Source organism: Parasteatoda tepidariorum, chromosome 7 (assembly GCF_982258835.1).
Source record: "Parasteatoda tepidariorum strain Cologne lab strain chromosome 7, Ptep-v5.0, whole genome shotgun sequence".
Classification (NCBI taxonomy): Eukaryota; Metazoa; Arthropoda; class Arachnida; order Araneae; family Theridiidae; genus Parasteatoda; species Parasteatoda tepidariorum.
The window spans coordinates 65,420,341-65,433,832 of record NC_141761.1 but is presented as its reverse complement, the minus strand read 5'-3'; the positions used below and the strand labels follow the sequence as shown (position 1 = coordinate 65,433,832).

The 13,492-nt window shown below is 27.8% G+C and overlaps 1 protein-coding gene across 2 annotated transcripts in view; it reads right to left on the bottom strand.

Moving 5' to 3' along the window:
- Positions 1–10,883: 10,883 nt before the first annotated feature.
- The window catches only part of Elk (Eag-like K[+] channel), a 257,112-nt gene continuing 254,503 nt past the window's right edge, over positions 10,884–13,492 (bottom strand). Inside the window, exon 16 of one of the 2 annotated variants that reach the window (XM_016068630.4) lies at positions 10,884–12,634. In XM_016068630.4, coding sequence (XP_015924116.1) covers positions 11,889–12,634 — 746 coding nt within the window. In that variant the 3' untranslated portion in view covers positions 10,884–11,888. The remainder of the gene's footprint in view (positions 12,635–13,492) is intronic. The other variant, XM_071183358.2, reaches the window with a different exon arrangement.

Sequence of the window (13,492 nt, the reverse complement as noted above, 5' to 3'; positions counted from 1 at the left end):
ACTTAAACTATTTATATATTTCAAAGTATTAGTAAAATTAAAAATAAAATGTAATTTAGAATATAATTGAATAGTTGCTTCATAGTAATTATTTTAATCGTTGTGATAAATACTTGCGACTAATATTTTACGAATTATACAAATATTTTGTTTAGCCACGATAAATACCAACTAAAAAATATTTTACGACCAATACATACCTTTTTCACTTAATTTTTATGCTATATATTACGGGCTAGCCACTACAATTATTTTTAATTTAGTGTCTTTCGCAAGCATTGCACATACCCCTTCTTCCCCTAACAATAAACAAATGACATAGCCTCTCCTCTAAGAGGCTTTCGTATGACCTACTGAAATTATATTTTTCACTATTAAAATGTCCGTCTTAGGATATTTTTAAAAGGTTTGAATCTTTGTGAATTGGAAGCCCATTCCATTAAATTAGCACCTCACGGAAGGAACAATATGTTGAACTGAACATTCGATTGTGGACATCTGTAATTTTTGGAATTAGAAAATATCTGAAAATTTTTTAAAAATTAATCATTTGAAATTTTGCTTTCATATAAAAATTTTCCTCTCTATGCGCAGTTATTTTAAAAGTAGTATTTAAAAATACTTTTTTTGTTTGCATATAAGTTAACAATATTATTTTCATATTTTGTAAAAAAAAACAAAAAAAGCAGAATTTTAGAAATTGTGAAATCTGTGACAATCTGAGAGTAACTGCTGGAAAAGAATTTTAATTTATGACCGGCGTTGATTAGCCAAGCCAATTTTGAGTTTACGACTACCAATGTGTAACTCCATAGCCTTGAAATTTTGAACCCTCTCCAGAAGACAAGGGAACTTCTGAATTAAGTATCGGGAGAAATTTGCTATTGTGGTGGTCTTTGATGGAACTAATCCGCATTTGTGTTACATGGAGAGAAAATCCTCCCATGGTTAGTCTGACAGAAAGGGAACTCTAACCCATGATCCGTTGACCACAATGGATATTTTACGTCAGCATCGTGGTTGGCGCATGCCAGGTGTGGAATTCATATCGACCAGTCACCGCTGGGATTCGAATCTGGTTCACCCGGTTGGGAGGCGAACGCTTTATCCCTTGAGCCACCACAGCTCTTGAAGGGAGTTGACTTCAAAACCGGATTTATAACGGAATCAGGTGCGGCAAACGCGTCAAAAATCGATTACTCAGATCCGCTAATTGAGACTGGCGCATTGTATTTAGTAATGTATTAAAAATATTGGGATTTTAAATGTCTGGCAGAAATCAGTAGAAATAGCTGCCGATAAAATGACGAAAAAATGGGAAGATTCATATGCGTGATTTAAATTTCGCATGTTGTAAAAATAATGTATAAAAATATCAGGATTAAAATAATTATGTAAAAAATATCAGAAATAAGTAAAACATATTTGAAAATCAATGGCAATATTAATTCGAAAACCATCAAATCACCACCTGGATTTCCCATGGAATCTGAAATACTCCTGGTTTTTGTACATTTTTGAAATTTTTCTAAAATTGAATAAGTTTCCTTAAGAAATCCCTATTGAAATAGAATTTTTGTGCAGATTATTGTTTTGCTAGAATATTTAAATGAATGTCACTAATACATAAGGAAGCGAGCCTCATTTATAAAATTCAGCTAACTATATTTTATGATTCAAATGCCTATTACTATTCAAAATTATGAATAAACATAATACATAACATTTTCACATCATTTAATGTGAAATCATAACTGGAAAATATGGCAGTTTTCCTATTTCAATGACTATAAGAATCCCTAAAATTCCCTATGTGTAAAATATTTATTATATTTTGCAACAATTATCATGAAATTTATAATTAATTCGTAAAATCTACTGAATTGTTTCTATACGAGTTGGCAGCTATGAATATGCAAATACCTTACCAACAAATTGATTGAAAAAACGGTGGAATCGTCACACAAAAAAGTCAATTATCATATGTGCAAATTAAGTTTTGAGTTCTGTAATAATATTCTTTGAAAAAAAATATGAGAAAATTCTTAGTAGTAAAAACAATGAAAATTCCGCATGGATTTGCGATGGAATCGACACAAATCTATTTTGTTGCGAAGAAATCGTTTGTGGCGAATTCGATAGGATTGATCTGACTAATTTCAATATAATTCATGCATGACAGTATGCGTAACTTTTTGAGCTTAGTTAAATTAATGTGATGGTTATATAATTCATTTTGTATGAATGAATCAAAGTTGTGTAATAAATTTGAAAAATAATGAGACAAGAAGCAGGAGTGTAGTAGTTTTATGAAAGATTACATTTCTACATTTTATGTACACAGCACAATGTTGAACATAAGGAATTGAAAGTTGCGATCAAGAGATGGACAAAAGTTGCTGACAAATACTTGGATATAGGAATGTATTGATTGGCAACACTAAAGACAACAGCAATTTAAAAAATGCTTCTTTTACAAACTTTGACCCCCTTCCATAAAAACAGAATAAGATTATTGTCATCTTTGAACATTGTTTAGTTATAAAAGTCTTAATGACCTTATCTATAACAGATTATTTGTACAGTCACAAGTTTTTTTTAGTGAAAAAAAAGAAATCAGACTAATGAAAAATATGTTTGCTATTGAAATTTTTTTTTTAAAGTTCAGAATGAAAATTTTAATGTCTTAGAATAGGATAGTTTGTTTTAATTTAGTTAATTTAATGCTTTTAGAATCCTTCACATTACAATGTAAATTAAAAAAAAATATTACAAAAAACCCCTGACATTTAATTTTAATATTATTTTCAAAAAAAGGAATTATTTAAAGGAAGTAAGCGGTTTCATCCATTAATGGATATTTTATCAAATCATTTTTAAAAAAAGGTTCTCGTTTTATATATTGTTTATCATTAGGAAGGTTGGGGCGGGGATAAAATTGTCACTCTTTTCTAAATCCTCAAATCTTAATTATCATTTGTATTAATTGTTATTAAACGCGAATGCAAATAAAAATCAATGACGTAAGGCTCTAATTAATATCTATTAAAGTTTTGCAGAAGTTTGAAAAGATACGATTTTTTTAGCAATAAACAATTAGTAATAAACAATTAGTAAATGATAGTAGCATTAATGGATGCTATTCATACACCTAGGTATTAAAATGTATTGAATTCGGAAGCACATAGATGCATTAGAATATTCATCACCATCATGATTCTCAGCAAAATAAAAATAAATAAAATTCTTTAAAAATGAAAATAATTTAAACAGTCACCAAATATATACATATATATTTATTTAAACTTTTAGTTGACAATTTAGCCTTTTTTATTTTAAACATGTACTCAAAAATAAATATTCTAACTAAAAAAAATATTTATTTTTTATTATTATTCTTTTGATAATCCTTCACCAACTATCACATATTCTGTTTAATATAATTGTATTTTTACTTTATTTTTGAATCTCGCATAATTTAAGAGTTAGAGAGTTTTTCTTTTTTCACATTTTGCTTTGAACTTCGAGTTTTGACTTCTTTATTTTTAAATATTATAAAAATTAAGTTTCATTTTACTAAGTTACATAGGTACAGATATTAATTACAGAATATTAAAAATAAGCTTTACAATTTAGATATTTTTCTCTGTCAAACTCATCTTGAGGTGGGTTTTAAAAAACTAGAAGTAGGTATTAAAAATTTTTTCTGTATATTTTTAGGTAAATATTGTACTTTTAACATCGGTGTCTCTCTTGAGGCAAATGTATTAAAAACAGTTTTTTATCACCCGGAATGCAGAGAAACGTTTTTGTTCTTTAGATAACACTGTTGAACAAATTTTTTATTTCTTTTATACAAATACTTGATCTTGCCTAATTCGGGTGATTTCAAATCTAAAATTAATTTTATTCTTAAAGTTACAGATTTTTTTAAAAATGATAAATTTTAGTCTATTTTTTACCCTGATATATCAGTTTAAGAAAAAATAACTACAGCTGATTCCAAGCCGATTGTAGATTTGAAATTAGTTACAAAAGAATCTAAGATCCATTAAAAAATCTTACGCAACAGAAATGAAAAAAAGAGAGAAAATGTTCCTCAGTGTAATCATCTAGTGCTTGCTAACTAAGGGGAAAAAATTATGTATACAGGGATGCCATTTATTGCAGACATTCCATAGTTACGAATTTTCATTCCGGCTATGGAATTCGGGGAAACTTTTATATTTTTCCGAAAATCTAATTTCCTGATTTTTCAAAGGTCTTGATTTCTGGTAATTTTGTTTCACAATTTTTGAGTTATTTTTTATTTTTCTTCAATTAATTTATAAAAACAATTTTTAATCATCTGAAGTGCAAAGAAATATTTTTTGTTCGGTAGACGATTATCCACAGTGCTTAGCTAAAGAAAAAAGAATTGGTTAAAAGAGAGAAAATAATTTTTATGCATACGGGGATGCCATTTATTACAGACATTCGGTGGTTTTACGAATTTTAGTTCTGGAAATGGAATTCGGGAAACATTTATATTTTTCTGCAATTTGAATTTCCCGGTTATTAAAAGTTCTTTTATTTTCAGGTAATTTTTTATAACTTAGACACAAATTCTTACAAACACAACTTTTATTATATTGTTTGGAAGAAATGTAACTGGTTGAGCATCAGTAAAAGGCTTCATTTTGTATTTTAATATTACAACCGAAAATTAACCGTCACTATGAAAAAATTAGGTCGCGACCAATTTTCCAGTAACAGAGAAGCCAGTAGCAGAAAAGCACCATTTTAGGTTAGCATCCCTGCATATAATTAGATATTCGTTTGTTATCTACTATCCATGTATAAAACAAGATATTTAATTTGTTTTAAACAATCACAGAAAATTGTGTTTAAAATATGAGTTTAAAACATGGTAAATATAAATATTTAGGCAATTCAGTTATATTTTTTTTCGAATAATCTTTCTTACTCAAATTTAAATTTGAGTAAGATATTGAAAAATAAATTAACGATTTTGTTTTCAGTATTTACAAAATCATTGCATAATATTCAAAATTTGTTACATTCAATACAAATTATACTAATCTTAAATATATTTTCTGTATATTTTCTGTTATATAATTATAAAATATAAATATGTAAAAAAAAAAAGTGATTGCATATTTTGTTATCAAATATTCACAAAGCAGAAAAATCTAAACTGATTTAAAAAGTTATTCTGTTTAATATTTTTTATACACATATTTCCTTTTCTGTATAATTTTCTCTTATTCAAATATGAAATATCGAAAATAAAATAATTATTCCGATTACAATTTTCTTTAAAAAATAATTTAAGTACATGTGCATTATTTACAATCTTTATCAGCATTAAACTTATTCGACCGGGTAAGCCATTATACATGCAAAACGTTTGCATACAAAATACAAATTGCTTGCATTACCTGTTCACTCCATAGGATTGTTACACTCAAGCTTTCATACTTAAATGAAATGCATATTAATGACACGTATGTGCACCATACATCTTAACTATTACATTTAACATTACATTCACATTTTCAGACACAGATAGCCAGATAATACTGAAAAAAAAATAATTAAAATTAAAAATTCTAACTTATAAAGATCAGATCGACGAAATAAAAATACACAGTTAATAAGTTGAAAAAAAAATTAACATACGCAACAATAATTTCGTTAAAATAACTATGACATAATAATATTGTTTCGTTTCGTAAAAAATATCAATAGCTCTTTGAATTTTACCTATGGAAAAAAACAGAAACACATTTCATCTATTAAATATCAGTAAAACGATTATTTTTTAGCTTGTTTTTAAATAGCTGGATTTCAAACAATGATAATTCATAGATTTTTTATTTCGCTGAAGTATTGGGATGGGGGGGGGGGGGTATATCACTGTTCCTTGCTTCAACAACGCTCATGAGTTTATTAAATATCAATATCATTTAGTTAGTATCCATATCATTAGGGCTGCAAGTTTGTTGTGGGAAAGAATTAGCCAAAAAATTTCAATATTTCGCAGAAACGCAAGTGCAAAAAATAAATATAATATGCATTGAAAGACGTGGTACAAATAATAAAATAAAAGCACATAAAGAAACGGGAAAAAATAAGATATTTCTTTTAATTTAATGCAATATTTTTTTTAGTCCAATAAAATTTTTTTTAAACAAAATATTTTGCATTGTTAAATTATTCTCGTTAATATCTCGTCGTCCGTCGAATTTCCACACATTTTTCAACACAAAGGTAAGGTAACAAAAAGCCTCTGGCAGCGTGCTCTGCGGAGTATCATAGGATTTGCAGATTACTTTTCTACAAATTTTTATTTTATTTTTTAAAAGCAAACCATCAAATAGAGGTACATTTTTGAGACTAATTTTTCTAAATACAATTAAAAGGCTGAATTGAGAGGATACTGCAAAACAATTCTTGTACCTTGATTATAGGCTTAACTATAGAGCAATTTATTCCAAATTTTTTAGTATTGTATAAAATTCAACCTAACTTTAAACAACATACAGTTTTTATGTGTCATTGTTAAAGACTTAGTATTTTCTAATTTTGCTACAGGTATATGATATTGAACTGAATTTTTACAATAATGATCTCTGACTGCATTGTGATCGGAGATAAATTCGGATTTATGAAGATAATATGGAGAAATCATTCCGTAAATTCTACTAACAGGCACAAAGGATATAGAAATTTCCTTTAATTCTATTCCTTTTATATTCTTATCCCCCTTTTGAGGATTTTAAAAACAGACGGTTTCCTAATTACTTTATAATTTAAGGGAAAGAAAGACCATCTAACTTAATATAATTTCGACTATTTCTAAAACATTTTCTTGCGATTTTGCTATTGATCTATTCTCTTAAATATTTTGTCAGTTATGCATTGCCAATTTTGAAGCTTTAAGAAAAGTACGACTGGTGCTAAAAATGTAAACGAGAGATTAAAACCTCCCCAAAATTCTTACATTTAAAAAAATTTCGGCGTAAATCGTTAAATTAAAAAAAAAATAATTAAATTAAAAAAAAAATTAATTAATTAAATAAAATTTAAATTTTTTTAAATTAATTAAATAAATAAAATTAAGAAAAATTAATTTTAATTATTAATTAATTAAATAAAATTACAAAAATAATTAATTTTAATTAATTAATTAAAAAAATAACTGATTTTAGGGAGGAAAAAAAACATTACTATTTCGCTGTAATTCGCTCCGTGGCTTAATTCATGATCCTAATGAGTTAAATCTACTTTATATTTCATTGCAATTATTTTTGAAAAGTACGAAAAAAAACAAAGATTTGTGTTATTTAATCATGAATGGCCAACCCGTGACACACGCACCTTAGTGTGGCGCAGCAGAATTTTAAAAATGGCACATCAATGAAGAAATCAATGAGAAATTTAAAAAGATAATGTCGCCTAAGACGAAAAGGTGAAATAAATTTAGGTGAAAAGTTAATTCGTAATACTTTGGAATTTTGAATAGTTCTTTGTCAATCTTCACTTTAAATACATACATTGACTGACCACAGTTTTATATAAAATTTGTAACAGAAGTCAATGTAACTATTTATTTTGTAACTAACTTATTTTTTACTTTCTGACTGTAAAACGGTAATTGAATATCTTTATCATAAAATTTTGCATAATAAGGTACGTAATATACGATTACTTTGTAAAACAATGAAAGAGCAACACTTTTAGTCCCTAGCTTCTAATTTTGAATAATTATTCAAAAATTGATTCAAATAATAATCGAAATAATGAAAATAAAAATAATTAAAATAATAAATCTAGCAATAATTGCGAATAATGTTAAGAAGAGGTGATAAATCAAGATTATCGGAAAATACTGTTGAATATGGGATAAATAAATAGTTTACTGGTAAATACCGTTATAATTTGTATTAATTTTATATTAATGACAGTTAAAGTTAACCGGATCTTCTTAGGTTATTAATAATTATGTTACCACTGAAGTGTAGAAATTTATTCTGCAAGGCCAATTATAGTTAATGTGCAGATTAATTAAGGAGTTCCGTTAAAGTACCAATTTTTTTTTTCCTTTCATTTCTCAATTTATACAGTTAATTGGCAAACTACTAGGGTAATCTGCACTCTTGGTATTCCTTAAAGTGAAAATAAGATCTTTGCTGGCACAACAGTAACGTATGCTTAAATTAACATGTTGTTTATTTATTTTTCGCTATCTAGAAAAGAAAGCTATTACAATCAAACAGTCAACACAATAGTTAATAGAATCAATCACAATAAAAGCAATAATATCAAGAATGAAACGGTTTAAAATTTGATTGCCATTAAAAAAATTAACATAATATCTATTTTGATTTCAATGTCTAAAGAATCAAGTTAATACAATCAAACGATCAAAAAATTAGTTGATAGAATTAGAGAAGCGAAATTTTAAAATTTTACGATATGGTTAACGCTCACATTACTTAGGTAAATAACGGAAAACTCTTGATTCCTCTCTTAAACGGATCACCCTAGTCAGATAGCAAATAGTTAAGGGTAGTGTTAACTATTATATCATTTCTTTTTCTCTTCAATAAAAATGCAAAAAATAGTAAGAATTGTTTTTTTATGATACATGGAGATATTTATTTTGTTCAGAAAATACTGACCTTACAAAACTATTTTTGAGCTTAAATTTTCAATAATGATATGTTTTTATACCGTAATCGTAACATATTTTATGCAGCAATTGAACTACAGGTAAACTCTTATTGTTGCTGCAGAAGCGGTTATTTGTTTTTCGAAAGCATTTTTAAAGATAAATTCATACTTTATAGAGACAGTTTTTGAAAAATATATAAGACGCATCAGTAAAACAATTTAACTGCACTGTTATAAAATTAAATATTATTTCTTTGAAGCAGTAATTTCTTTTCGAAATGATGTATGTTCCATTTATGTTATAAAAAAGTTTAAGTTGTTCTTATTTAAGCATGGTCTTATTAAAGTAAAAGGATTAATGGAAATGCCATTTAAATTGTTTGATCCGTAGCCTTTTGTTTATCGCATTTATATTTAGTCTCCGTATATTTTAAACGTTTTATCCGATTAGTACAGGAAATAAAGCTAATAAAACTATCAAATGTATTATTTGAATGCTATTTTTAGAAATAACATAATGTTATTTTCGAAACAACATATTAAAGATTATTTATTGAAAGTAAAAGTCAATGTTAATAATTTGCTTTTTTATTTTTATTAAAGTAGCAATGAGTAGTGGTGAATAAATAATTAAATTTGAAATGATCGAAATTTTTGATAAGTTATTTTCTTAAACAATTTATTTCAAATAAAAATTATAAATTTTTTCCAGATTAAGTCATTAAATAAGAATCGTATGCAGTACAATGGTTTAAAGTTACTTCATGAAACTTATTAAAATTATTTCATGTAATCATTTTTGTTTTTAAATTAAAAGAGAAAGGAAGTAGTGATTTTCTAATAGTGATAGGTTGCAGAATGGAAACAGTATTGTGAAATAAACAAATCGTTAACGAACTATGATATGTCGATATGTGTTCTTTTATTTTTGTTGGTGCTTAAATAGAAAGTTCAACGGTTTAGATAAGAAATGTAAAACAGTTAGGAAATTATTAAAAGTTATTTTCAAAATTCTATAAAAACTGTAATATAGCTTTAATAAAAAAAAAAGCTGCAATGTAAAGTTTTAACTGCTGGAATAGTAAATTACTTACACAAAGGACGTAAACTTTGCCCTTTGGAAAATGTAACATAAAAATACTTTTTAATTGTATAAAAATTTAAAAATGTTAACTCCTTTTTTAACAATTCATTTTTGTTCCAGTTACATTATCATCGTCTCTTTACAGTTTTAGGAAGTTTTTTTTGTTCAGATCTTTCTAATAAGAGTTTAATGAAAATAACATTTAGAGAACAAACCATTCTTGGAGAAATATATAAGCACATTGAAGTTGGAAGAATAGTTAGAAAGACATGCGTTTCTTTTCAGGTTATCTATCCTAGCCTTGCACAACACATCCTAGTATTGCAACATAACAGGTTCAAACAGGGCCTTAAGAAAATCACAGCCAGATTTTAATTTAGTAAACAAAGTTTGATGAAAAAAGAAAACTTGGATAGGTGGATATTTTGTATAACGGAATGATGCTTAATCATTAATACAGTTATAAAATGAGTAATGAAATAATTAAACCCATGTTGTACTTCCATTTCAGTTTTTTACTTTATATAGTTCATATCCCCAAAGTTTTGATTAAGGAAAAATAGAACTTATATCTTAAAGAGTCGCTGTTCTCGAATCCTTGTTTTCACCATCTTTGACTTTATAGTGAGTTTTTCTTTCGTAATTTGATTTCTGATCCTTAATTTGATTGTGAGATTAAATGAATTGATCATAGTTGAGTTCGCTCTTCCTGTCTTTCCCACGCTAAACAGAGGCCCTTAATTTAATAGAAAAGATGATAACGTGGAAAAAGAATATATTTGACGTAATATTCGGATTAGTAAAATCCAGACTAATTCATTACCAAAAGATGATAATGTAGAGAAAAAAAAATATAAAATATTAGCGCAATTGCAACATTTCTATCGTTAATAACATTAATGCATTGTACTTGATATATTCTGGTGAGAAAATCGTGTGTAAATAAACTGATCTTGGTTGAGTTTGATCTTGCTATTTGACACATTTGTAGAGAAAAGATGAATAAACTCTAATTTATAAATTGAAATTGGTCCAGTTAGGTTAGAAGAAATTGCGCTTTGCTCTTGCAAAAGTTTAACTCAAGAAAGACGAAAGATTGAAGAATATATACCAGGTGCAGTTTTTTTTTTATTTGTTTGTCAAAACGCAACTTATAGGTGAGTGAAAACATAAACAAATAACGAAAATAGTCTCAGTCTTTCATTTTCATTCTACATTAGTGAAAGATGAATGAAAACATTGTTTATCGGGATTGATAATGTAAATTGATAATGAAAAATGTAATTAAAAATACAAGATGATAGGATTGTCATCGTGTAATTTTAATTACATTTTTCTTCTGTATAATGGATAAGGATTTATTTTCAAAAACTGCGTATATTATTACTTTTTCTTTTTCACACTTAAAGTTATTTTTTTGGTTTTTCTATTGAGCAAATGATTGTTTCAGATGTATTCATTCCTTAGATTTCAATAAATGACTAAAAAAAAAGGAAATGTATTAATTTAAAACTATTAACGGAGTCTTTCAAACGATTGTATACAACGAATAGTACAATCGTTTGACAGGCTATAATAACATAATTAAAAAATAGCAGGTGACTAAAACAAGTGGATAATGATGCTGAGAACTGTTTAATTTATTTTTTAATTTGTTTCGATATAACACCATTAAGGAAATAAAATGTGGGTTAAACAATTATTTAAACTTATTTAAAAATATTAAAATAATATTATATCGCTTATTTAAAAAATATTGTTAAATTTGTACATAAACTAACAACTATATTCAACAGATTTTAAAAAAATTGTTAAACACAATGTGCGTCAAAAACTTAAAATTGTAAAAATAGTAACTAATTGACAAAGTAAAATTTATAGAAATAAAACAATGCTCTTTGACTGATTACTATTTGTACTGGTAATTTCAAGTCATCATAAACTAAAAACGTTGTAAAAAGATTAGCTGCTATTAAATTGAGCAAATTTTGTTAAGGTTAATAATATTTTTTTTTAACCTGAGTTACGCGGCTTAAAATTTGGCTTAGATACGGTATAAAGAAGTTGTGCAAGAATACAGGAGATAATCTGAAACGCTCAGCAATGTTAAGAATGAAAAAAAAGACTATAATTCAGTCGACAGCTTACGCCGAATGGACGTAGAGCCATCGATCTCAATAATGTGTTCTGGAACGTCATTTCGCGCAGTGCTATCGCGACTACCGTTCATAGAACTTCTATATCTTGATGATGAAGGCACAGATGTTTCAGAATCGGCAGAGCTCCAGAAGGCTGCCATTCGTATGTTATGTGTTCCACTGCCCCCTGAATCGTGGGGACTGGTCTCTTTTGACCATATGCTCTGAGGAGTTGAGTTGTAACCCTCGTCTTCCCTAACACTGGTCGAAGGTCCGATTAAAAACTTTACTCTTTCTTCGCTCTGCGGTGAACAAGGGCATCCAGAGTTCCTGATGGTTGTTGGGCATCTTCTATTCAGAATATCGTCCAAAAGGTACCAGTCCGTCTGGGTTTCTGACTCAACAGTGGACGGGGACAGTTTTTCTTCTATTTCACCTCCCTGTCTGGATCCAGTGCTGGGCAGTCTCAGAGGCTGGGAGGATGCCCGTCTCGGCAGGAATGTGTTGGTGGGACACTGTCTGCTAGGCAATGATTCACAGGACTGGGATATCTGTGGTGGCAGTGCCACCCTGCTCTCGTACTTCTCTGTCAGAAGTGCAAGAATCAGGCGAACTTCTTGACTCAAGCTGGCCACATCCTGGGTGAGTGTGGTCATTTGTGAATCCAGTCTCTCGACGGAATTCTTTGTCAGTTCAATCTCGTCCCGGATATCAAAGTTGTCCCATGATCGTCCTGGAGAAATAAAACAAAGTTCATTATGTTACGGAATACGAAGGAATTTATTTGAATGCGAAACAATTGCGATATTTTAATAAATATATTAAAATTATAAGTTTGGAACTACATCATCAATCCATCAACTCGCTTTGCGTCTTCTAAAAACAATGCGCTTTTATCTTTTACACTTTTTTCTGTTATCCACAAACAAATCATATTTTCAAATAATGTCAGCTTGGGCGTTTCTATGGAGGGTTTTCCAATTTAACGGCCTTTTCGAGTTGAGTTAGCTGAACTTCTCAGAAAATAAAAACTACATCATTTTTTTTTTCATTCTAAACTTTGAATGCTTTTTGTGTTAAAGAGGAAATAAAACAATAGGATAAATTAACTAAATTTACAAAGAAATGTAAATTTTGTTTATCAATTCTTTTATTAAATTTTTTTTGATTTAAAATTTTATACACAATACCATTTCTATTTAGAAGGCATCAACTTCAAAATTTTATTTATAATGTATGATACTCTGTACAATGTTGGGCGATTCGTTTCGCCCGTGATGTATAGGATTACTTAACATATTAGTCAAAAAAGAAAAAAAAGAAGAAGTATTTTGTAAATATGGATCTATGCTTGAAATATGCTAGTACCAAATGTGAGTATATAAAAATAATTTTGTTCATATTTGTAAAAAAAACCCATATTTTAATTTAAAATTATCCCTCACCTGTGGAAATACTAAGACCACAAACGCTAGAAAATGAGAGACACGTTAAAATGTTTTAATATGAAGAAACTGAATATCGCTTACAATATGTAGAATTTGTAACTCTAATTGCAATATAGAAAAAAATTGCAACAGAAAACAATTGA